Below are 27795 nucleotides of genomic sequence, written 5' to 3'. Positions count from 1 at the left end.
TAGGGTTGTCGTACGTTCGATCGGTACGATGTGTACGTGATAAATGGCAGTACTGCGCTCGACGATCGGAGTAAATCGTTACGTTTGTGGCCCCTGCGACGCGTCTGGCTCGATGCATCGCTCGTGATTTGCTGGGAAAACGGAGTCGCGGAGTGTGTGAAGTGAGAACTAACTGACAGTCGGTCCCGCGATAAATGCGGTTTAGAACCAAGACCCGACGCACCTCGTGCCGGAAGTCGATGGACTCGCGAAGCTGACGATCGCTGATCCACGTAGGCGATCGAGTGAACGGTATACGTTCGATCGATTGTTCGCTCGTCGCTAATTTTCGCGCGTTTGGCCACGACTCGGCCGGTTTTCGCGTACGATCCGTCGCGAAAGCTTCCACGCTGCAACGTCCACGGATAATGGCGCATCTTCGTCGGCCAGCCAGACGGGAGCATTACAAGCCCTTTGGCAGGAGGAAGGTAAACGAAACCAGGAATCGAACGAAATTTTGAAAATATACGTCTCGTGTGGCAAAGCTCGAACATTGTTCGATATTAACTCTCCGTGAGTAAGGTGCAATTTGTATACGTTCGCGATATTTTTAAGTCAATAATATTATGATGTATCTCTACCTACGGTGAACCAAATACATACAAGAAATCCATACAATGCTAAGATGGCAATCTTCGATTAAACAATTAAGAGTAGAGTTAGACTCTGCTCTACTTTTGGACACGTTCCAAAGTTCCCAGTTCGAAACATTCCACAACATTTCTAAACACATCCTGGAGCATTTGTAGGGTCACGTTGACTGCAGCAGTTCTTAGTTTTTTGTCTAAGTTTCCAACATGGAATTTGAAGAGATTAAATCCAATCCTACGATAATAGTTCGCTGTAATAATTGCATTTCTTTTCACGAAATAAATATAAACTCTATGAACACGAAACGCACGCGCACGTACACAAACGCGCGTACATTAAATAACACGCGAGCGTTGCTGGTAATAGTTGCATTAACATTGGTAGCATTCCGAAGGTAGTTTCGATCGGAATTTTCGATCTAATTAGAAGACTCTATAAGCAAAGAAAGAATAAAGCGATAATCTTCGTAGGTACGCCTTGTGTAAGTGGTCTATTTTAGAAATTGCCTGTCTAAACGACAGGATGCTCCAATACCACGTTTATACTGAAATAGCTGAGACGTCCTTCGACGCTCGAGAGTCCTCTCAGCCGCCAAGTTTTGCCAAATCAACCTTCTGTGACTTGTACTTTGCACGTTGGACATGGTTCCTTTCGTGCGCAAAACGGAACATCTGTGTACGGCAAGCAAAGATATTTTCTCTCTGTGAATCAGAGTCTCTACAGTATCGACATCGACGAAGTACACGCGCGCGTAGACATTCGCGCTCGAAATTTATAGCCTAATTCTATTCGCCCAATTAAAAAGGAGGAACTTACGATTAAAATGACTAAAATGATATTAACCCTTTGCACTCCTTTGTCGAGTCCCACTCGACATTTTTTCAGGTCCAAACCAAAGAGATATCGTACACTTGAAAATTACAAAATACAACGATAGTGTAAATAAAACAGATATTTAATTGAATTTGTTTAAACTGCCCTACTTTTTAGTTAACATAAATTTCAAACGAAACACTCAAAAGCGTTGGGAGCTGCTGGTAACAAAATTCAAATATAATTCGGAGTGCAAAGGGTTAAAACGTACCTAAGCTACGAAATCTTACAAAACTTTCGGAGCCTCGCATAAATGCCACGGTACGAGTTACAAGAATGATTGTTCTTGTTTTTGATCCACGCATGACCTACTACGAAATACGCGGAGGTGTTAGAGCAGTCTTAACGCAGCCCTACAATTACCCTGAGTTTCTATATTTACATAATAGTTTACATATACGAGTTTAATATAAAAAGAAATACCGAGCGAATGGATTCGAAGGAAAAGGCCAAACGTTTGGATAAATGCGAGTAAATGGGAGTGAAAATTCGTAGACGGTAAATTTTCGACCCTTAGCTTTTTCCCCTGTTCTCGAACTTGGCCATGTTTGATACTGATCAATCCGATGGATACAACTGTTACATTGTTTGTTGATAAATTGGATTTCACGGTATTCTCAGGGAATTCGTAGCATACGTTGAGCCTGGCTCGAAATCCTCGTCAAATCCAATTTGCTACACTGCAAAGCGGGCCTGCAATCAATTATTATTGGCGAGCTTCATCGAAACGCAATAGGATTGAAACACGAGAATTTCATTCCCGATCCTCGAGCCACGTCTAATGTCACAAATTCAATTAACACGAACAGTCCTTCGACGAGCCTCACGCCGGACGACCGTCATGGCGACCAATAGGTTGATCCACGACATTGATAACCAATCCTCGAGACGTGATGAGTCGTGACATATATAATAATCCAAGGGAACCACTCGAACCGACGCGAATCGCCTATAATATTCGTCAATGTTTTTCCACGTCAAGTTATCTACGACCCGGTGTCCAACGTCCGGTCGAAGATTTGTGCGTCGAAGTTCCACATTTAACACGATTCATCCGGAAAGTGAGAAAGAAGTGAGTGTGGAAAATCGACTCGTTCGCTCGAATTCGCAAATAATGGTTTAACACACCGTAGAGCGAAGTTTGGAAACCGTAACGTTATTAATAATTACAATTATCGAGACACGAACGAGTAATAATTATAATTACTAATTATTGAATAACGGAGCTAATTAAAGTGAATCTAATTATCGAACACGATTAAATTATTCATTATTAATCGTGAAATGATTACGCCCCTGATTATACTTGATGCATTAAATTAACAGGATGTTAGTAAGAATTTTAAACATTTATTCTGTACGTGAATCAGTAGATCTAATAAGGGTGAAATCGATGTTTCCAAATGCACCTCGTGGTTAATGTCTAATTTTGCAAGGTAAGATTAAGCTAATTCCTCGACGTTAACGAAGTGGCAATCGAGGTATTTAAGCTGGTTTGATCCAGTAATTTCGAAGTAAAAATGAAACTTCGTGACACGTGAATCTGATGAGAACTATATCGCACTATCAGTGAGTAAAAAATAACAAAAAGTCTCGATCTTTATAAACATTAACCGATGCTTCAAATTATTTATTTACTATCTTTATAATTCTTAACCAAAGGTGACAGCATTTAAAGCGCGTCTCAACGTTGTCAGCATTTAAGTTTTTATCTTCAAATGCTTTTTTTACTGTGAGACTTTCTATCGAAACGAAGTATGCAAATAATACGATTACTATAATCCTTCTCAAGACTGTTGACCAGTCAAAAGTAAAATCATCCTCTTTATCCTCCTATATTGCGCTATCGTGGTGAACTTGGATGTTCTTGAACAACACAGGCGGTCGCGTTTGGACTAATGCGAGTGTAATCCAACCTTTGTCGGTCTTCTCACTGCTAATGGAATCTGCATCGACGGTTGTCGATCACGGTTAGATAATATTTTATTCGAAAAATAAAAAACACCGTATTTATTCGTAACCATTATTTTATAATTCGAATTGTAGTTTCTCGCGTAGCGATTAACAAATTGCTTGGATCTTATTCGTTGTTCGAAATTATTATACAGATAAAAGATCTTGGCAATCTCTGTCGTCGATACCTTTTTTGTTTTCTCGAGAGGCTGGTAGACAGACACGGTATGTTGCTGACTTGCGCTTTTTCTTTTTAAAACAAACAACGGGCCGAGTGAACGCCAAACAACCAGGGAAGAAACGTAGGACAAAGAGTCGAGAGGCCAGCGGCAAAGGCATAATGGGGTTTACCCCCTTAATAGCTCCGACCGACTAAAATTCTTGAAAAACGATTATAGCGCATACTGACCAAGCAGAAGTTCCCAAATATTTGTCCCTATTTTCTTAAAAGTTTATAAACGTATTCGACTAATATTGTACACGTGGTTTTTATAAACAAGATCTGGTTTGAAAAGAACAAGATTAAGTTAGACCACTGCCAGTATTTTCTAAAGTTAATAGATCACTGAAAAACTCCTTTTTTTCTTCAAATCTTTAATGACATCGGTATCTCGTATATGGAGGCAACTTTATTAAGTTTCATAATTTTCTGGCAGACGCCAACACAATGTCATGCATACAAAATATGTCACTGCATTCCCTGTAATCCACATCAAATTTAAAAATACACCGTACCAAATTTCATGACTTTCCGATAAACCACTCCTGATATAATACAAGATGTTTCAAAGAGCTGGTGCCAAACATGGGTCCAAATATCATTAGTTTTGGAGTTATAAGACGCTTTCGTCGGTGTAGTATTATCTCTTTGTTTGCACTAGTTTACATCACACGTTCGATGTGATTTCCATTCATTTCGATTCACATCTCAGCAGGTTCCCTCATAAAAACATCGAACAAAATATACAAAGTGTTTTCTTCCGTTAGTGTGTTGTTACTCTTACATTGTTAAATACTCGTAATTGAAGACATAACTCTGAAACTAATTACGACGTTTTTGCTTGTTAAAGTTTGGCACCAAGTTTCTGAAACACCATTAGAACAAAACGTACACCAACGTACGTACATACACGCATACAAAACTTTGTAACCAGCGTTTTACATTTGAAAATTCACAATAATCTGATATTTAAAAAATGGATGTTCTCAAATTTTGACCTACAGCCATACCTTTCCTCTAATATATTTTTTAAACAATGCACATCGAAAACATGCAAAGCAATACTTCCTCTATATGTTAAATTTCATAACCAACAGGAAATTAAAACGAAGTTAGTCCGCCATGTTTAAAAATTCAATATTCAACGCTGTTTTCCCCCCTATAAAAACGTCTAATATTTTAGGATCCGTTCGAATCCAACGTGCTCTAGATTCGAAGCCCAATTTCGTCGAAAAACCGACCTGCTCCTCGGGAGGATGAAACGCGAAAAGTTTTGTTCGCACCTTGCTCCACAGACCGAATGTCCTCGCTGTTCCGCGAATAGACTAAAGGTAGCAATCGAAACCAGTCGTCGGACAGTTGTCTGTGGTGACACAAAAAAAGACTGCCTCTATTCTCGACCGCTCTGACCCGGCAAACTCGATCGGCTAAACATTCGATTCACCCGAATGACACACTTCTGCCGAAGGAACCTTTGACCGCAGCCGCCACAGAGAGAGAGACGCCTCGTGGTTCCGCGATTCGACGATTGTCGGGACACACACACACAGACAGACATATATAGAGGGTACACACACGAAGTTGGGTCGACGCGGCACAAGACGTGCGCGCGGGGCTTGATAGGACACGTTGCCTTCAGGGTGCAGTGGCCTGGCGGTGTCGTGTGGGTCGTGTTGGGTGGCGAAGATCGGAGGGCAGGGGGTTGGTGGATCGATATAGTTACGGGGGTGTCGTCCGGCTTCCTCGGTGGCGCCACAGAGCGGGTGAGTCGGAAAACCCCTCGTACGATGTATCAACTAACCCCAGCGATTGCGACTCGCGGGGGACCCACCGCGTAGCGTCAGTGTGCGGAGCAACGTCGTCCCCCGATCGTCGTTTCCCCCGTGCTCAGTGCGTGCGTGTCAGTCGAAATTGGTTCGCGATCGTGGGAGGGTTGGACGGCCTCCTCTAGGTGGCGGGGAATCGAAGACGAGCGCGTGTGTGCCGACACAGCGGTGCCCGAACACGCGACCAGCCTCGACGGTTCCAAGCTGTTGATATTTGTTTTCCTTATCTGTTTCCGTGCGAGGCGATCAAACGCAGGTACACAGGGCGATCGAGGGCTGTTTTAGACGGGTGCGAACGGACGCAGGCAAGCCTCCGCGGATGAATGTTGATAACGCCTCGCGAGTGGTTCGAGTCGATCGACGCTACTGCGATGTCGTTGACCCGCTTCCAAGACCTTCCTTGGGGCCCTATTGGTCCGTGCTTTTCGTAAATTTGCTTCGCGGATGTTCGATTTACGAGGCGTCGAGTGGAACGCGTACGCTAACGTTCAGCCGCGAGAGGCGGCGAAACGTCGGTGCTCCTTTTTCTTTGTGCCGTGCAGTCGACGCTACCCGAGGATATTACGTCGCGGTCGTGTTCAAGGGGAGACAAAAGAAACGCTTCTCTCTGGATACGGCGCCGGTGCTGTTTCTTCTTTTTTTTTTCTCTTTTTGTTTTTGCAAAGGACACCGGTTGGTTCTTTTTATTCCCCGCGCGTCGAGCCTTTTCTCCGCCGCCGAGCCTCGCGCGAAAGCGAAGTGTCGCTACTCTGGAACGGGTGTAATCGTTCCTCGGGACCAAATTATCGCCAACTGTTTACAAGAGGATAAACGCGCTCGAGGGCAGAGCGTTACAAAGAGGTCAACGGAATCGATTGCCCTCTCCCACACCGTGCAACCTGATAATTCAAGAGTCCTTTTTTTCGAATTGTTGCGCTCTCTGTTGACCGACCGACTCGACCGAACGCCACTTTGATCTGTTCGACTAAGCGCTAATTAATTATCCAGCTAGCCGGCGATCAGGGATTTGCGTGACTCTAGTGGCTCTTCTGTAATATAATTCAGTTTCTATTCTGCACGTTCCATTTACTGCTCGAACTTGCAACGCGTACAGTCGCTCGCACAAGTGTACGTACACTCGTCCATTATTATATGAAAAGCCGAAGTTAGGGTGCACGTTATCGTTGGATTGTTTACGATTGCAAAGGAGAACCAATATTAATATATATCTTTACATTTCTCCGCATTGTCCTCGTCCGTCATCTTTGTTTTGACAAAGTTATATCATAAGATTTCTAATCTTTATCAAAGTGGAAGAGAGATGGTGGCTAACTTTTTTTGGTATACGAGCAAATATTTACTAACAGTAAATTATCAATTAGTAAAAAATAAAAAGCAACTGTATATTTATTCGTATCGATCCACAAATATTCTTTCTTTATTGAAATCCGGTAGTGAATCTAAAATTCAAATTCAATAAAATTCTGTTTCCAAGGATCGACTCCTTTTTTTAAAGAATGGAGTAATTGCAAAGTATTTGCAATATTTACAACAATATACAACAATAGGAACAATTTCTGTACGCTTTAATATACCTCTGATGTTTCATATTATTTTTCTATCATTCCTGTTATAGTTCAATGAATACAATTTTTTTTTTAAATATTTTTGTCACTGTAAATGCTATACTAATCTTTCGGTTTTTTAATTTCCGTTTGACGTTGTCAAAATTGTTAATTTTATGATTCTGTTCACCATTATTATCTATTTTATCAGGAATTATAAAATTACATTTTAAAAATATTTTTTCCTATCGTTTTTTTGATAACAATTCTGTACACTTGTAATTATTTTCATTAATTTGAAAAAACATTGAGATTAATAAAAACGTTTATATCACTATCAAACAGTACTTTGCTCTTAACACCAACCATTCAAAATTCCTTGGCAACCTAACGTTATTGAGAGTGAAAAGAAAATATATCGCAAATACTTATTAATATATCCCATGGTGAACGTTGACTTTTATAACTGACTATAGTCCCAAGGCATTCAATGCAAAAATTGTACAAGGTAATTCAATAAGAATTGACCATTCAAAAAATTGATCACATAATATGATTAAAATTGAAAAAGGTCGAAAAGCTTGCGTTCAAAGTTTTCATCGCGCGAATACCAATGGAATGAACTTCGATAGACAGGATTGGTGATTTCGACGTTAGGGTATTTAACGAGATGGTCGTATCGAGCTGTGCTTTTTCCTAATAACGCTATCGTCGTTACATTAATTGTTACTGGCGTAATTAACGAACGAACTAACCAAGACGACCGACAGACCCCCTCGTTAAGATGCTCGCTCGAGAGCAATTAAGTCAATATATTTCATGACAGGAGTGGAATAGGCTCCAGACTGGCACCGTGCTACGAGTGTAAATCTATATTAATAAACCCGTCGTAAAAAGATCGACGCGACTCGAAGTGACGCAAAGAATACCATCGACATTCTTCTATGAGCCTTCGAGTTAGTTTTGCTCTTTTCGCGATCGAAGAAATCTTTCTAAACACTTTCTATCAGGCAGTTTAGGCAGGGAGAGAAATTGATCCTATCCATGAAATGCATATTTACCTATTTAGGTATTGACCGTATCTAATGGAGTTTAGCTTTGATAGTCAGACGAGAATCTATGATTTTTATAAGATAAACCGACTGACTAGAAGTTTAGCGATGCTCACAGATCGATCGAATTTGATCCCGGATAACTGGATTGAAGTAATTCCCAATACTGTTATTATATACTGTACAGAGGTGGTTAGGCAGACTGATTGGTTGTTACGTAATAGCGACACCTCTATTCACACGCATTGCCATTATTGAGTCCGTCGCAGCTACAAATCTATCGCGCGACGAAGAACGTATCGAGACAGAGTAAGATGGAGCTACAGCGAACGGACATTGGCGCAGACGCAGGTTCAGAATATTAACTATGAATGAAAATGTTATTTAATTACGTTTGGACTAAAAATTTCCACTCGAATCGATTTTTCAAACAGCTTTCCCAATTGAAAATTTTACTAGAAGCTTAACCACCAACTAATAGGTAAACATCTGTTTTTCTGAATATTCGCTGCGGAAGAAAATAACTTCGATCGAAACCCTCGAGGAACAGAAGAGGGGAACTCTACCAGGATTCTTATCGCGAAAAGAACGTTGGTGGATCCATCAGTTTCGTTTTCGTTTCCATAAAATACTACGCAATAGTCGTTGGAAAACATTCGAGATTCTGAGAAGTTAGGTGTCTTTATGAGAGTTTCAAGATGAATTTCTTCGCGTCTATCTTAAATCCTGCCTGCGTTCGTCCGATCCGTGATGTTTGAGTGTTCCCCGCGATGCAAAATTTCATCGAACGTCTCCTAACAGCGTCCCCCAAAGTCGTCAAAAGGAGGTCGTCGCTCAGAAGCAGGCTAATTTCACGAAGGATCCCGCGATGCTCGCGAAAGTCGAGGCACCGGGACGCCAAGATGCGATGACACTCGAACGCCGGGAGTAGATCGCTACGTATATTTGGATGGCTTGCAAACGGAAGCGCAAAAAGTCGTGGAAGAGCGCCTGAGGGGGACGTCCTGCTGCCCCGCGGCCATTGCGCCGTCCAGCATGGCGTAACGGCGCACAAAACCGCGCGAACCTTTCGAACAGAGACGGTCCCGTTTGGAGTGGCAAGGTGACAAAGTAACCGGGAGGAGAAAAATCCGAATAAGCAATGCGGTAGCGTGTGCTAAGCGCGAGCTTAGCGGATCAACTACGAGCCTCAGTGGCGGTTCAGATATCGGAACTGGGCCGTAAACAGTATCAAGACCCGGGAAAAGTGGATAAAAGCCACTCGAAGAACGGACCTGGCGACGACGGTGGCGGTTTCCGGCGATGATTGGATACAATCAACACAATTCTGGCTACAACAAGCTATTCACTCAGGTATTCGCACAGGGTGCCTATTCCGAATACTTTTTATTTACTTATTTGCTACGTTAAAGCAACGTTATAAGCGTCGATGGGCGATTTTCTACGATACTGTTACTAGTCGTTGTTTTGGAAATCCTGTTTTAATTTTATAAGGGTCGACGGGCCATTTTATACGATATTGTAACGAGTTGTTTTCCTCGAAACCATTGGCGATATCGACCAAGTCTATTTTTAATATTGTAAGGGTCGATGGATCATTTTATGGGATATTGTAACGAGTTATTTTCTTGGGAACAATTTTACGATAGAAATTTTTTTTATCGACATTACCAAGAATAACAATCCGATTTCTGTATAGTAGGTGCATGTTATGAAACACCTTTAAATAACAGGGAATACACACGAAAATAATTTAGATAGCAATTTTAACGCTTTAATAGCGGAGATTTTTAACGTCCCCAAAAAAGTAATTTACCTGATCCTCGTGGTAGCTATCGAGGTAACTATCGATATAGTTATATGTTGATAGAGGTATTCGTAAGCACGACATATAAAAGGATCCAATCAACCTCTCGGTTTGGCGAAGTCAATTTCAAATCATCTCGGTTCATTCGCTCGGAGTAACTGACAAGGAGAAGTCACGATTCGGACAGACGCTTATCGAGCGAAACCAGACTCATATTATGAAGCGCATCGGGTGTGAACAAACCGTAGAATATTCGTTCCGGTTGGAGAATTTGCTGAAAAGATTTTTCGAACGTTTAAATATCAAAGTTGTCGCATCGAATTCATCTTCTAAAACATCTTTTTTTACGGTGTACTCGATTTGTTCTCGATCGTGTAACTTTGTTTCCCGGTTACCACGTTATTTATTTCACACGTGACACGATTACAGGTTGCGTCCCTAAGAGGATAATGTTTGTAACATGGCCGATTCTCACAAAGGGCGTCAATGAATCGCCAACCTTACAAAGTAAATCAGTTGCGAGGGAAGTTCGCGGCGCCTGCGAAGCGTCTTCTACTCTTTCTCGATTTATAAAAGGACTCTCTGTGGGGTGCGACGCGTCATACAAGTTTCGCATTAATCAACCTGGCGTGAAATAAAAGCGTCGAGGCATGCTATCGCTGCACCGGCTCGATCCTTTGCGTTGCAATCTAAATCGATCTGGTTTACATTTTGAGCGTGAAACCGAGCGTTTCTGGTATGCTCCATTGTCTCTGCTGCAGCTATTTTCGCCCATATTACGGACTCGTTTTTTTTTTCATAAGTATCACGTTTTTATTGCTTCGTTTATATCGTCCCGCCATTTCTTATCTAGATCGAAACGTTACACAACGAATGAAATTAAATAAAAAATAAATAGAATTTTACATATTGAACGAATCAGAACTTATTTTTATAACTGTTCAACCGAATAAATCAGTATACTTATCGTATCCTTATTAGTAATTTGTTATTCGAATTAAATTCTGTCTGTAATTACGTTTTGACTGCGTTTCAGCTTCGATCACCTACGTAGACGATGTTCTACCTTCTCTATGCATGCTTATTACGGTCAATATCCTTAATTAAAAATCAATTTATCGATAAATAAACGTATACATAACGTAACATTAACAATAACATTGTAACAACAGCAACAATGATGTAAAAAATTTGTTCGAGATAATAAACTTATACCACACCGGGTATATAAAGTCTGGTAGAAAATTCTAAAATTTGTTATGAAAAAATATTGTTTGAGTTTGCATTATTTTAATAGAGAACTGCAACGCCACATCGAATATCGAAATAAAAGTTCCCGTTATCCGCGCATGCGCACGAGAATTTATTACATCCAATTGTTTAGAACAAGCCTTGTCCTTAAGATTCCCGGAGGGGAAAGCAAGGTCGCGATGACACGCACAGACAAATTTACACAGTCACGCACAGAAAAGCAGGGAGAAAGACGATTAAGTAAAGGCCGTTGGCATGACTACGAACCCCGGCCGAATGAATTCATCCTCCAAAAAAAAAATCCTCGAACGATAGGGTGGAAAAACATCAGTGAATCTTTTCGCAAACAAATTCGACTTCTCGACTCCGATTAAGAAATTTCAAAGTGGTTCTTCAAGCTTTGAAATGCTATACAATTATCGGTATAAGTTTAGGATTTCCACCATTTTTATTTCCGATTTATTAAAAGGGGAAATGTCTTCTCTTTTTGAATATACTTTTACGTTTTTTTTTTTACTGGATAATTGGAATGCTTTGTTTTGTGTTATAATTCTGCATTGTTACCAATTGGACAATTTTCAGAGCAAGTTCTAGAAACTAGAAACAAAAATATTAAAATATTCAAACACGAAACAATGCTCAATGCCAGTCACAGACCACAAGATATGTCATAGAATATTCACAAGTTGAATGTATTAATATCTTTTATAATATCTAATACAATGTGGAAAAGAGCATTAGTTCTTGCCGTCCTTCAGCTGTTTGCCACACCTAACCTCTAAATATACACTACAGCTCATAAGTTTAATCGCTTAAAGTGGAAACCAGAATAACGTCATTTGTCAAAATTAATCAGAATAATAGAGATTGTTCTTTAACATACTATTTTTCGAGGGTATTCGAGGGTATGTGTATTCACTAAAAATGATTGTAATTAACCCCTGCAACCAAAAATAATTTTTTAAGAACGATTTGAAATTTTTTTTCGCCGAAAAATTTAAGCACCTACTCGAATTTTTTTCTCGAAAGTGCGTAGGAATTTGGGGATATGTGTAATGACCAAAAATGATAATAATTGACCCCTGCAACTAAGAATAATTTTTTTAGAACGATCTGAAATTGTTTTTTTCGCCAAAAAATTTGTTCATCTATTCGAATTTTTTTCTCGAAAATACGTAGGATTTCAGGGATATGTGTAATGACCAAAAATGATAATAATTGACCCCTGCAACTAAAAATAATTTTTTTAGAACGATTTGAAATTTTTTTTCCGCCGAAAAATTTAGGCACCTAATCGAATTTTTTTCTCGGAAATGAGTAGGATTTCAGGGATATGTGTATTCACCAAAAATGATTGTAATTGACCCCTGCAACCAAAAATAATTTTTTAAGAACGATTTGAAATTTTTTTTTCGCCAAAAAATTTAAGCACCTACTCGAATTTTTTTCTCGAAAATACGTAGGATTTTAGGGATATGTGTAATGACCAAAAATGATAGTAATTGCCCCCTACAACTGAAAATAATTTTTCCAGAATGATTTGAAATTTTTTAATTTATTTTTAGTTTGATATACTTATCGAGTAGAATCCTATAGGATGACAGAAATTTTTAAATCAATTTTTGAGGTTTATATTAAGACTATTTCATGTTTATAAATAGAAATTTATATATTTGTTTTGGTAATACGAAACTATGTAAAAAAACGAGTTTAATCGTGTATTATGAACTGACCCTAACACAATTCAAGGTCACAGAGGAACAGGTGGTGAACAATTCATTCGGATGAATGGTTTCGAACGTGGTGGAACGATGCAATGACTGGGTAAGTCACGGAACATAACACTATTAGAGTACTTTTTGTGGGGATACATAAAAAGTATCGATTATCAAATTACATCTACGACTCAAGGAAACACGAGAAGGTAAATCATCGTTGCACCTGTTTTGTAACGAAAGAAACGTTTGCTCTCACGATAAATTATTTCATTTTATGATGCAGACACGGTATAGCGTAACAAAGACGTTGATTATTGTCTGTATCAAGAGGTTCTGTTCACCTGTGATTTTGGACTGTGTCAAGGTTGCTCCATAATACGGGATGGAACTTGAATTTTTAATTTAAAAAACACGTCATGACCAGGATATAATTTTGATCAAAACAAATTCTTTCCCCTTATCGAATTCTACATAGAATCTCATTACTTAATAATGATATCAAATGGCACTTATCTCAGAACACCTTGCACAATTAAATCGTACAAAAGCGTTGAAAATATATTTATCCCATTTTGCATCATTTTAAACTGGAAATTCCCATAAACTCAGAAATAAATTACAAATAATGAGATTACCATTTTGGCCTGCTTTCGAGGATATTCAACCACTCTGCTACGCGCTGGAATGCTGATCGAACGTTCGTCTGAGGGACGCGAAATACACGTCGACCATCCTTTGCATTTAATTATGTACTTAATTACGGGACAGGCGGAAGCTTCGACTTTGAGAAGTAAATCAATACGTCAGTGTCACCGGTCAGGATCGATAAAACTGTAACAAATTGCGCCACGCTCTCGTGGATTTCTTGCTTACGAGGGGCACCGATAAGATCTCTTTCGAGAAACGCAATCGATTCAATTAATTACGATGGAAATTGATCGAGAGCCAGAGATCTTGCTCCGTTGTCACATTGTTGCCAATAGATACGATACAAAGTGTTCCTGAGATATTTGGCCGTAGGTTTCGTACGCTGATGCAACTAATGGCGTCACGCCATCATATAGATAGAATCCTAATTTTTGTCGCGGATAATTCCTCGAAACGAGAGCCGAATTGGCGGAGTCTTTCATCGAGCAGAATCATAACTGTCGATAATAAACTTGAAGTACAATCGAATTTTGGTGGTTCTAATTTGGGGGATACGAAACGTTCGAATAATCGATACCATAAACGTGTATGTAGAGATTAGTTTATCGTAGAAAACAATTTCTTTCTCACTGACACATTCTTTCTAATTAGCGTTACTTTTTGTTTAAACAGTAAATGTTTGAGACGCTCGTAAGAAAATTACTAAATTTATCTTTTCTTATAATTATAATATAATTTGATAACCGAAGCTGATCAACGAGATTGTAAACGAGTCTACGAGAGAAACGTAGGTTTTTTAAGCACGATGCAACTAACACTGTACAAAAACTCTTTGAGCAAGTCCACAGTTAGCTCCCACGACACATTTCGTACTCTGGGAGAATCCCTATCTCCATGCCGGCTGCTTCGATTCAAACAACAAACGATTGTATAAACTGTCGCTTTAAAATGTTTGCAAAGACTGTTTAAAGCCGGACCGACCGTAGTCGGTTCGGAACTCGACGAGAGTTCTCTTTTTAAACTAATGGCCCCCGACACCGAAAGCCCTCGAGAACTTCGCTGAAGCTTTCGCGGACAAAACAGAGAAGCTCCTTCCAGTTCTTGGAGCTAGTGACAAAAATCTCACGGGTGCCATTGTGTTTTCTAGCACCGAGCGAAATTCCAAGAACGCGATACGTAACGTAACCGTAAACTCCGGAGTTTTAGATCATGGGTGGTTGGTTCTGCCCTGTTCAGGATAATCGATGAACAGGTAAGAGGACCTGGAAGGATCTTCTAAGTGCTTTGCACGATATGCTGCAGCGTCTGAGCTTCGAATTCTTACAACATGCTTCGAATTGAGTACGAGTTAAAACGTAGATACGTTTGGTAACATATTATTAATAGAAAATTCGAATTCTGTGTGTCTTCATATTTCGATGGAAAGAACAGGCTGCTTAATTTATGATATCAGCTATTACAAAAGCTACCTCGTCAAGTGACACCTAATATAAAATAAAATTCGTAATTTAAATTAAATTCTGATTTTTATCTGAATAAAACTGACGTTCCTGTGAACGATGGAAGTTATTTATAACAAAAATATTCTTTTAAAACGAAAGGAAACCGCAGGAACTTTACTAGCTCGCGACCCAATATTTTGCCAAAAATCGAACGGGAATCGGGACAAAACGAAGATCTATGATTCCGGAGTAATAATTCTCGTAGCCTGGGGACGCAATTTAAACGTGTTTGTTTCGCGTTTCAGGGCTCGGCGGACTCGAACTACTCGCAGCCGAGCTCGGATCTCTCGCTGGACGAGGAAAAAGAGAGCTTGCGTCGCGAGAAGGAGAAGCAGGCCCTCAATCAACTTGAAAAAGCCAAGGTAAGTCATTGATCTTTCGCATGTTCCAGTTTCCTCTCCTTCCGGCGCCCGCTGTTTTTCCTATGAGCGTTTCGTAAATCGATCGGCGTCTTTCGAACGGATCGTCGCTGGTTCCGACGCCGGCCTCGCGAACGACTAAAGTCGCCGCCAGGGAATGAAAAGCGTGTCAATGAATATGCGCGCCAGACTAATGAGATTTCACACAGAGGCTGCTGGCGAAACCAATTAGACGTCTCGCGATCCTTTGTCCCGACGATAGACGCGATTGTATATTCCGCGCGCTGCGAGGCGCGGTGATATTATTGCCATTGATCGTACGTTTCCTTGATATCAATACGCGACGTTCGAGCCATTGATCGTATTATTGTCACTCGACAATTTCAATGCGCCTGCACTTTTTATCCCCAGTTGTTTGCAATTACCGCGAATCCTCGAGTTTCGTGGACTCGTAGATACGCGATTGTACCACGATTCGTGGTACACCCTAAATATTAAAATTGATGCATCTACGGTATACCAAATCATGCGTTGTATTACATATAAACGAGTCTAAACGATCGTCACTTAGCAACGAATGAAGTTGAAAGGGGACGTAACTGATGGTAATAACCATAACAGTGTAGATAGACTGTATAAGTGGGGCACTATCTCTCTGGATCCGATACCCTTAATATTACACGAACCTCGGTCATTTTAGGAATTTTCCCGACGCTGTAAATGCATATACAAACAAATGGAAATAGCTGCGTCGCATTAATAGAATACATACTGAGAATACTGGGACACAAATTTCGCGTTTCCGTTATGCTGTTTGCTTAAAAGTCATTATTATTTCGCGGACCCGCGCGGTAACAGGAAACCGTAATTTGCTGACCTCTGGTCTAAAAGACACACTGGGTGAATTATATTATCTGGTACCAAAAAAAAAACATGTGAATGTAAAATATGTTTTTGCAACTAGGACAGAAAGAGCTTTTGAACAATAAAGTTTTCTGGGGTATCGTAATGATATGACAAGTGATTAGATGATTAGAATAATAAGATTCTTGATTATAATTGATTCGATTCGAACACAACAAATTTTATATAGATTTCGAAACATGTTAGCAGTCAATGAGTTAACCACACCGTGGTGTGTTTTTACGCGCCTGCTTGTACCCAAGCAGTGTCCCCTTTATGACCGTAGTATAGATGTTTATCGTTGACGAGGAAAGGGGAGGTCACGTTTAGGGGTGAAAACGACCATTTGGAAACGAATCGAAGCGTCGGCTGATCGCACCCGAATTACGAATAATCCCTGCCGAAGTTCGCGGGTATGCACGACCGATCGACCAAACCGAACAATAAATGAATATTGATTCACGGGACACGACCTTCGAGGCATAAAGCGTCGTAATAAACACGAAGAACGCCCTATCGAGGTGGTACGCTTTTATTCTTTATTGACGCGCCGACCTGACACGTGAACAGCGTTGACAATGTACCGATCATCCGTGATCTCATCGGCTTCTACTTTATGCGCAGGTTATGGTCGCGCAGATATCGTCGCGTTTTACCGAATTATATACCGTGACCTAATAGGAAAGTCGATAATCGGGGCCGATAAAACGAGCCACGTGATTGCGATGTTCACTGCCATGTCACCGGTGTTCCGTACAATATTTGCGAATAGGCAGGTCGTTGAATCTCGGGGACCGTTCACAAATTACAAAGAAATATTGGACCACGTCCAATTTTCCAGCTCTATAAATAATATAATTAATAAATAAACGCGTTGATTCGAAGAAGTAATTTTGTTTTACTTGGGATATGAAAATTCTGTTGCAATGACAGGGTGCTGGTCAGAATGTGTCACGTAATTTTTTTCAAGAGCGACATTACGTTACGGAGAAAGAGGGTTAAAATGAGGTCAATTTTGCGTGACGTAATTTGTGAACGACCCTTTATAGGTGCCGCTGGAACGCTGTTAACGAAACATTGTTGTGAATTATGCAGACGAAACCGGTAGCATTCGCAGTGCGGACCAACGTGAGCTACGATGGATCCGTCGACGACGATTCGCCAGTTCATGGCTCGGCGGTCAGCTTCGAAGTCCGCGACTTTCTGCACATCAAGGTAAATGGATATAGTTTCGCTGAAATATTTATACACTGTAGGCTATCTGGTCCACTTTAGGTACAATGACATCCACGTATACCGCTTCGAATAATTAGATCACTCGCTCAATTTGAGAAACTAGTTCTTCGTAAAGGTACCTTGTAGTGTACAAACTGCCACTCGTAGTATAAAGAACTGTTGTTGCGTGAATTAAGCATGCGAAGAATAAGAAAACTAACGTATCGGAAATTTTAGTAGAAGTGGAATCATTTGGCCGCTCAAGGTGTCCCCGCCATTTTATTTCTGTCTTATACTAATGATCGTATATTTTTATTCACATTTACTAGTAATTATATACATGCTCCAGTGTTTGTTCCCTTTTATTAATTGGGTTTATTTACTTTTTGTATGCATACGTGGGGTATTCTAAACTTTTAAGTAGCATTGTCCCCATCGAAGTGCCATAAAAATTCATTAAAATTAAGATTTGTGTCATGTTTCATAATGGGGAATCGGCTTTGAGCGGCCAACCGATAGATAGTTCCAATCGAGATATCAAGCAACGACGCCATAGACTACAAAAGATTCAGCAGTAGCCCGCTGCTTCTAGTCATTGTTCGCATGCACAACGCTCGACTAACAATAAGATCCAGGACGAAATATGAAGTAATCATTACACACGATACCCCCCAGGAGAAGTACGACAACAACTGGTGGATAGGTAGGCTGGTGAAAGAGAACTCGGACGTTGGCTTCATCCCATCTCCGGTGAAGTTGGAAGCCCTGAGGCAGCAGGCGAGTGCTGCACGTGGCACAAAGGGTCTCTATTCGGCGCGCGGAGGGTCTTCAGGGAACCTTGGCGAGAGTGGTATGCCCTCACGTGGTTCCACACCACCTACACCAGGTATCCTAGCACGTCCTTCTTTCTTTCCCCGACCCGACAAACCACGGTGTATCTACCTGTTCGGGAATTCTCTCATCTTGACCGATCGATGCCCGACAGAGAAAACAGACGGAGGAGATCGTTTCTGCGGCAAAATATAAGAGACAGAGAGAGAGAGAGAGAAAGAGAAAGAGAGAGAAAAAAGACAGAGTAAAAGAAAATGAAACTTGATGAACACTCACGCTTGTAGATCCAAGTATTTGAACATTCAAACACACTATAGCTTCCGTTCCATTCACAACACGCATCTCTCGCGAGCTTCTGTTTCCATTCACCACCCTTTTGGCCTTTTAGTTGCTAGGTGAACCGTCGCTAGCGATGGTCGGTATAACGTATTAGAACAATAGGGAGTTTAAGTTATCGTTAGGTGGGTCGTTGAGAAAAGATCTTGCAAAAGAATGTAAAAATGAAATATTGCACACGGGTGTCCTGTAAATGTTTGCGATGAATTTTAAAAGCAATTGACCGACGACCTACGTACGAATACAATAACTCGCTTGATATTAGTGGCAATTGTCATTCGCTTTCAATTCAATCAAATTCAACTAGGATTAGTCGAGCACACCTATCGCTGGTCGCCACGCTAGTCGACGCATACACACACGTACGAACACACACATGAACACGCGCGAGTCCGTGACACCTAGTACCGCTGTGTCTGAACGTTGGTAGTTGCTTCTATGATCTCGGGATCAATGCATCGAATTAGTACCCTAGGTTCTTAGACTGCATCGCGCGTTTCGAGCTTTTGTCACCTAGTTTCCTTGAGAGAAAGAGGGACACTCATCGATGCTCAACTTGGAAAGGATCGTTTCGCGAGTAATCGGTGACTGTGCTTCCTCGACAGGTGACGACAGCGACAGCGTGGGAAACGTGCGCGGCGGCAAGGCGACCTTGACGACACCACCAGCTAAGGATAAGCGGAAGAACTTCTTCAAGAAGCCGGTAAACGATCTCGAAGAGTCCGCAGTGCCTGTGACTACTTGATCCGTTGTGCACATCTCGTCTAACGTGCTTGGGGGTTTCTCTGTGGGATCTAGCTGTAGTCGGGAGCTGGAAGTATGCGCAAAGTTTCGTCCACGTTGCTTGAATTGTCCGGCAGGGGTCTGTGCATACGCTGGATTACAATGCTTCGTGATAATCGATCGCAGAGGGGTTAACATTTTTCGCGAATTTGGCAGAGATTCCGAGCGCGCGATAAAGCTCGCGACGTGGACGAGGCTTTCGAGTCTAAATTTATCTGTCGGTGCTAGAAAATATCGTGGGCCACGCGAGGACTAGCAGATTTATTTCTGTGAGTATGCGACTGTATGCGTGCGACTGTAAACTCCGTGCATCGTGTGTTTGTTGAAAAAGTACATCGAGCACTCAGCCACTCGTAACTCGTTCGAGGAGGAGTTTATGTAATAATTGTCACGCCGAAGAGGCTTGTTTTGCTTTCAATTTTTCTTTCGGCTCGCTGACTGCTCCATGAACCGGCGAAGAGCAAATGGCCTTTGTTTGTTTGTTCGCTTCTTCTTTTTTTTACTTTATTTATCAGTGTGTAAACGTAGCATATTTCTAGCATCGATCGGTAACTGCTCGGCGAATTATGTGTCGTCGATGGACCATTTTTATATCGTTCGCGAGACGAGTACCGTTTGACGTGTGTTCTCTGGCGAAACTACACGTTCACTCGTGTCGTTAGACTAGCTTGTAGCCGAACAGATTAGCCCGTAGATGGTTGTTGATAGCATAAGTCGATCGTAGTTACCAAACACACTGCCTGGCCAAAGCGCCTTTGGGAGCCGAAGAGAGTGCCCGTAGCGATGCGATCGGGAAGGTCTTTGGCCGTGCAGGAGGGTAGGTCGCATGTATCGAGTCAACGTGGCCATTAACTGTTTTCAATGTTTTCAATGTTGCATTCCGTGCTCACGAAGTCCGACGTAAGTGAGACTATCCTGGGCTTGATCCTGGCGAACGAGTCTCCTCTAGACCGATCAGACTGATTCCCCCGTCACTTTTTCTAGGAGACGACAACACCGTATGACGTTGTACCATCCATGAGGCCCGTCGTTCTGGTGGGTCCATCGCTGAAGGGTTACCAGGTCACCGACATGATGCAGAAGGCGTTGTTTGATTTCCTCAAGCATCGATTCGCGGGCAGGTGAGTTAAATTACTTCCTTGTGTACCGTAACTACGATAGACTCTTTCTACGAACGATCGTCCTCACGGTTTCAGAATAATCATCACTAGGGTAATGGCAGACATTTCGTTAGCGAAGAGATCTTTGTTGAACAATCCAACGAAAAGAGCGATCATGGAACGATCGACCAGCAGGAGCAGCTGTCTGGCGGAGGTTCAGGCGGAGATCGAAAGAATTTTCGAGCTTGCCAGAACTCTACAGGTAAAACGTCCACGGTTTGTGCAACAGCGTCCGTTCTAACTGTTGACTGTTCCAGTTGGTCGTGCTGGACTGCGATACTATAAACCATCCGTCGCAGCTAGCGAAGACCAGCCTAGCGCCCACGATCGTCTATCTGAAGATCTCGTCGCCTAAGGTGCTCCAAAGGTTGATAAAAACGCGGGGCAAGTCGCAGATCAGACACCTGAACGTACAAATGGTGGCCGCCGAGAAACTGGCACAGTGTCCGCCGGAAATGTTCGACGTGATCCTCGACGAGAATCAATTGGAGGAGGCTTGCGAGCACGTGGCCGAGTACCTGGAAGCTTATTGGAGGGCAACGCATCCCCCGACGCACGCCACGGTTCCGCGTCCTATTCCCGCGCCTGACGCGCCCGTCGACGCGCTGACGCCGCGCGTAACATCAGGTATTCCGTTCGTTCTGACGCCTCGGTCACGCCCGGACACTTTCATCGATGATCGCGTAGCTGAATGTTTCGAAGTACAAATATTCTACGTGGGTTTCATTATCGCGGAGAATGGAGTCGCTGATGGAGAACCTATAGCGCGTCCACGAGAAGTTGGTTAGGGGACAGTGGATTCGCCAAACTCTGAACCAGAGGGAGATCTAGGCGCCAATCGAGCCCGCGTTCCCCTCCCTAGCCAACCTTTCGCGGACGCACAGTACACTGATCACGAAACTATCACTGTGGCCAAGGCTTCGAGACGTTATTTTCGGTCAGGGTAGAGTATTTGTATTTGGAAAAATCCTTCGGGATCGGGAACGGTCGTTCAAGATTGCCGACAGCGACTTTTGTAACGAGAAATTCAGAGTCGCGTGGAAACGTTTTTCTAGACAAGTCGGAGGCAACTGACCGGAAGCGCCGAAGAGATCGCGCGCGTCCCTTAGTCGTATCTGGCAGTAATCGAGCAACGAAATATTGTCTCGGTGTTCGTGACCACGTACATCGTGACATTTTTTTTTTTATTCTCGTCCGCGATTATTAGTCCTTCTCACAGCCTCAATACGATCCTCTCCTCTCAGCCTGGCGCTGGGTCGAGTTTTTCTAGCTCACTTGAATCTCTAACGAGCCCCAATTCCGTCAACTAACACTCGACACTTTCTTCTTGCCCCTTCAGGTGCCCATCATGAGAGTTACTACGGCCACGAGCCAAGAGGTAACCCAACCTTTTCCTCGAGCGCAACATTTCTACACATGTTCTTTTTACGTTCACCGTCGCGCAGCCTGTGTTCCGTTACTCGCTTGAACAATCGCAAAATCTTGTTTCGAAACGATTCTTATCAACGTTTCGGGATGATTTTTTCACCTGTGAGACTTACACACATATCGATCCGCTGTTTCGAGACATTTCTCGAGTGTCGGCGACATTCGAAGCTAGTAATGAAACACGCCTACACTACTCCTTGTATCATTAGTTGCACGTAGTCGTTGCATGATTTCGTGTTAGACAGTAGAGGTATTCCTGTCGGGAAAGACTGCTAGTGGCTATGCAACCTATACACGGCCTGTAAATTATTACGATACGTTCGACGTGCTGCACGTTACTTCTATGCACACTGCAAAAAAAAGGTTGTTTCATAAGAAAAGATACAAAAGAAGCTACAACTTTTTTTAGGCAATTGGTTCTAGTTGAATCTTCCTAACTGGATTCTCAAATTGTTATATAAATGTTGGATTTTGTTAATATCGATACCAAATGTCAAGAACAAAATTTGTTGAAGTTTCTTTCGCTTTTACGCGTTTAATATCTTTGTTTATCGAACGATTCTCGTATTTTTCTCCTCTGTAAATACTGCGCCCTGTTTCGCTACCGTTCGGATCGTACGAATCTAAATTGTACATAGATCGCGTTTGGCATGAGCTGGTAGATTGTAACTGGCAGTCTTCGAGTAATTGACGAAACACGAGCGAAAGGAAACAGAACACTTGGGAATAAATGCTCGTGAAAGACTCGCGCAGGAAGCAATCGTCACCTTTTACATTGAATTTCTTTTCAGCGACAATGTACGGATCCGCAAACTCGTACCAACCGCAGCAAGACAATGGCGCGCTTGCTCTCGTTAGTTTCAAACATCTTTCATCTTGTTTTCTTTGTTCATTCTTCTCCACTTTTTTTTTCTCATCCTTTCCGCGCACTTCTCGATAGCAAAAGACTTCTTGTTTTACACTGTCTCTACTACGTTTACCACATCTCTCGATTGTCGTCCGTAACACTTCATCTGAAGCTTATCTCGTGCACGCTGCGTTGTCTGCTATTCCAACACGCGTGGATTTGCCCATCATCTGCGTATTTCGGTTCGTTGAATGTTGTTGTTGCAAGATATATTTTCGATCTTGGACGAAGAGTATCCTGGATGAAACCTGAAATCATTGATCGTGTCTTGACTCGCTAACGCTCGACTGGTAGGATGAATTTAATCGAAAAATAGGTGAAACGCGTGTATATTTCGATGAAACTGTATATTTGTTTTATATTCTTATCTTAACAAATTAAAGAATCTCGGTTATTTCGTATACCATCAGCAATTAACGATTGGAACACAAAACTCAAACGCAGTTTAGTCACTCTTGCTTTTCAGTGTTATTTTTCCCCTCAAACTTATCTTTTAAAGTATTTAAACGATGTAACTGCTATAAATAATTAGCTTCGTAGCCTACCAGTTGAGGATCGAGCTCGCTAAATCCACACGTGTTCCCGTGCTACGCAGGACTAACTTCACAGCTGTTGCGGTCGCGCGCCTAGAGAAGACAGTTTCCATCCATAAACCCGTCCTTTTCCATTCGTTCGTCTATTATATCCTTGCGTCGCGGAACACGACTAGGAAACCCAACGAGAAAGTATCGGTCAGAAAGCAAAACGGGAAAGAAACGAGAATGCCGGGTCCACGTACGATCGGCAACGAGCTCTGACTCCGATGTTCTCTTTGTTTACGTGTAAAAGCCGTGGAGGCGGTGGCTGCCACGGGAGTCATCCGAAAACAGGGCCAATTCATCTATGGTCGGGATGACGAGGGCAAGCCCAAAGAGTCGAGTTAAGAAAGCTCGCGCACGACGACGGTCGGCCTAGAACGACCGACCTCTTCCACTTCCTCCTCATCGCGGATGAGATTTTACGGCGTAGACCGGGTGAATTGTACAGTCCTCCTTCCCCCGAACTCTTATTACGGGGATGGTATTGAGAGAATTAGAGACTGTGTAATAGGGAAACCTCCTTTATGAGGGCGCGTAGTAAGTACAGACGGGTTTGGTGCATGGGCCCCGGTGAACGGGACCTACCTGTTTCTCTTGCCCAAAGAGAAGGATTTATATGTTACTGGTTAATTTTGTTGCCCCTCCTCAACTACCCCTAAAAACCTCCCTACTTCATTCACGTTAAACGCCAACCATCAGGAGATCTTTCTGTTTCGTTGAAACCTTGTTTTACATTACAGCCCTAAATGTTTCTTTGACAATTTTTTTTTACAGTACCTTTTTTTTCTTTTTGTTTTGTTTTCTGTCTCGCCAGCCCTCTTCACCAACCCTTCTCACATAGAATAGGTTGATAGAGTAGCTTAACGTGTTAGAGATTAACGACGTGTGTGGTCGCGTGAGTCGAGTGGACAGAAGTTTCGGATCGAACCAGAATACTAGACGTGCCTTTGAACAGGTTCGTGTAGCCTTACAGATTTTCGAAATCCTTCTTTTGGGACATTGGCTTGTTTTTTTGCCCCCCTTGATCGCGAGTCCCGTTCCGCTGATATTTTTTCATTTTTTTCACGCGAAGCAAGTTCGCTAAGAAAGATTTCCCCGGTTTTTTTAACCCCTTCTACTTCTCGATTTCTTGCGCTCCCGCGCAATGGTAGCTCGAACGTCGGAGTCTTTGCAACGTGTCTCTTTTACTTTCTTAATTTTTATTTTTGTTTTTGCATAGCTAGCTTGCATGCACTGTGATTAGTGTGAGGTGTTTCAGTGTTTCTAGATGTGACACGTAGATGGATTGATCTCATCCTTACCGTTTAGCAGTGACAATTAACTGTAATCAGAGTAACATTCTGTCTTATAATATAGTTTTTGAGTGACACCAGTGAGATTCGGTGGTTCACAGGTTCAACGTTGTAAGACTTTGTTTGTATCGAATGAATTTCATTTAAAATGTACAAATCGAAAGGTACGCTTACTTCGTCGAGCCTGAGAGACTAAAATTCGAAAGGTATTTAATCTTTAAGAAACTGTTGCGGTTCGATCTTACGAATATTACTTGCCCAACTCTCTTTGATTACAAAAAGAAACACGTTTTATCGATACACGTACAATTGTAAAAGACACTAAAGTACTTAAACAGAGTGAAGGCGTCCAGTGTGTTTTAAGATCTAAAAAGAAAATGGGTATTCCATACCAACCAATTTAACACGAACAAAATTGGAAAAAATCAATCGAAGGCTACAGAGGTTGGTTCCCCTGCCATAACGAACATCTACTCTCACCAATCCGGTACTATAATTTATCTCTAAAACGGAGGAACAATCCGATACAACGTAAAAGTGTAATTGACGGTGGGAGGAGTGTCCAGAAAAAAATTTCAATACTCGGAGCAACCAAGATTCTTTCGAATTTTACAAAACTGAAACCACACCTCAATTTCTGTAACCGAAACGGTATCCAGGTTTCGGGGCCTGAACGTTACAGAAATTGAGCCCCGACGAACGTGAAATGATTAATCCCCGAAATGACAATTTGATTTTGATGAACTCTAGGATCGGGCTCGTACAGTGGCGGACACGTGAGCGAGGGAACAAGAAGATCGAGACTCGAACGCATGGATCGTGATCGGGGCGATCGCGGTGAACACGACTACGGCACCGAGGAGGAATCGTACGTCGGTGGCGTCGATTATGGCAGCGCATCGAGGCGTCGCCAGCAGCAAGATCCGCGTGCATTGAACGCCATTTAGGAGCTGGGGCCCCGGGGCCTGTCGCTACAGCGCTGTCCCCACCTGCGCACCACTGCTCTTTAGTGGGGTCGCCTCCTGGTACGCTACTGAACGTACGAAAATGCTTATGCTACCTTAGCGATATGTCGCTGTGGTCTGTTAGTGGGGTTTTCTTTCCTGTCGCTACCCGTAAGAAGATTGAATGGATCACATCATGCAACCCTTGCGCGAGCTGTTATGCTAGACATCGCATACACGGTAGCGAATACGCTATCTCATGCTACCGAAGATCTGGAAATATTTTCATTATTTTTCGTCCTCGATGGCGAATACGCTACCGTACGCCATCGGACGTTCTATAGAATTTTCTTTCTATTTCTTGTTTGTCGTCAGTCGGCGAATACGCTGCTGCACGTTATCGGATATTCGACAGAATTTTGTTCCGTTTTATTTTCGTCGTCGGTGGCGAGTATGCTAGCGTACGTTACCAAAACAATTTGGCGGTATTTTGATTATTTTAATACGCTGTCGTACGCTACCGAAGATTATACAAAATTTTGTTTCTTTTCCTTTTTTGTCGTCGGTAGTAAACACACTACGAAAGATATCTGGTAAAGTTTTGTTTCTTTCCCCGTTCGTCCTTGGTAGCGAATACGCTACCGTAAGCTACCAATGTCTCTACAAGAATTTTTTTTCCGTTTCCTTTTCGTCGTAGGCGTTGGATGGTGCGTGCAGTTCACGTAAACTGTGCTGCATTTTACGCCAATGACTGTAATAGTCGTTGAAAGCGTGCACGCTACTTTCTTTGATGTAAAGTTTACGATAGTAGTCTCATAGTTGGGATAGTCATTTCGTCGTTCAAAGTATATACCTTTCATTAGGACTCTTTGAATCTGATTTATTTTTGGAAAAATGTGAATTCTCCAAAAGGATTTTCATATTTTTCTTCTGGTTAATTTGACCGTTTGTTTGTACGTTGTTGAACCAGTAGTAACAACGATGAATTGACGTATAATTTAAACATTATTACGTTTTGCATGCGCGTGCACGCTGCGTACGATACCCCTCGGACGTTTTTCGATACGTATTTCTTTCCCGATTACGTGTACATGTTTTGAGAAACGTAAGAGTAGCAAATTAGTGTTCCCCTTTAAAATAGCGTCGATATTTTTCCAAAGTAATGAAAATCATCGTAACATCCAACGATTCGTAGATTCTATTTTCGTACCGTTTGAATTAGATCAGTTCGTTTGGTGCGATCGTTTCGAATATCGATTAGTAAAATAGATATCCCCACCTAGCAACGTTATTGTAATTGAGTAATGGCTTCCCGTTCGATTTATTTACAGAGTTTAAAATATCGAATTTGTCGTAAGCAGAGAAACCGGTAGCCATCGATGCTTTCACGAGAATTTTTTCCAACAGGAATTCCGCAAATGATGGTCGGGTTGAAACGATCGTTGAATGTCCTTGCGAACGCGGTACGCACAGGATAAACCTCCATTCGCGGAACCAGCTGAACGAGATGAGTAGACACGAGATAATCACGTGAGAACAAATAAAAGAAAACACACTTTCGAAGGAGAGAGAGTGAATGAGGGAGAATGTGAGAGAAAAAGAGCCCTGGGGCCTTAATTTTTGCGCTGACTCCTTCTGGGCCCCAATACCCACCCCCACGAAAATCGTAAGAACAGTGCTTGTCTACACCGGCGGGAGAAGTCGTGAATTAGGCATCTGTCTTCAAGACGATCATTCACGCTAACGGGAAGATTAAAAAAAAAAAAAAAATACGAATCGAGAATGACTAAAGAAAAATAATATTAATAATATCAATACTTTGTCTCGAACTCGCGTAGAATTTTTTTAATTCGGCCGAGAGAACAGCGATAGTTTTTTGCTTCGACTTAGAGAGAGAAAGAGAGAAAGAGAGAACGAGAGAGAGAGAGAGAGAGAGAGAGAGAGAGAGAGAGAGAGAGAGAGAGAGAGGAGAGAGAAGCCACCTCTAGTCGATACCTTAGAATTCGATCGCATGATAAATTCTAGAGAAATTCCG

General features: G+C 42.0%; 1 protein-coding gene across 3 annotated transcripts; it reads left to right on the top strand.

The window, feature by feature from the left end:
• LOC122404884 (voltage-dependent L-type calcium channel subunit beta-2) lies at positions 1-27795 on the top strand. 3 transcript variants are annotated; one of them, XM_043409214.1, is made up of 12 exons: positions 5609-5758; positions 8900-9451; positions 15270-15386; positions 17382-17501; positions 18177-18387; positions 19274-19371; positions 20346-20351; positions 20436-20572; positions 20648-20813; positions 20869-21238; positions 21951-21989; positions 25567-27795. In XM_043409214.1, the coding sequence occupies exons 2-12, from the start codon at positions 9401-9403 to the stop codon at positions 25761-25763; spliced, it is 1512 nt and encodes a 503-aa protein (XP_043265149.1). In that variant the 5' UTR covers positions 5609-5758; positions 8900-9400; the 3' UTR covers positions 25764-27795. The 3 variants fall into 3 exon arrangements, with proteins under 3 accessions (XP_043265148.1, XP_043265149.1, XP_043265150.1); XM_043409213.1 differs by lacking the exons at positions 5609-5758; positions 8900-9451 and adding an exon at positions 1-467; XM_043409215.1 differs by lacking the exon at positions 20346-20351.

Source organism: Colletes gigas, unplaced genomic scaffold, assembly GCF_013123115.1.
Source record: "Colletes gigas isolate AHSC1104 unplaced genomic scaffold, ASM1312311v1 Colletes_gigas_Sc00003, whole genome shotgun sequence".
Classification (NCBI taxonomy): domain Eukaryota; kingdom Metazoa; phylum Arthropoda; class Insecta; order Hymenoptera; family Colletidae; genus Colletes; species Colletes gigas.
This window is presented reverse-complemented; position numbering and strand designations above follow the sequence as displayed.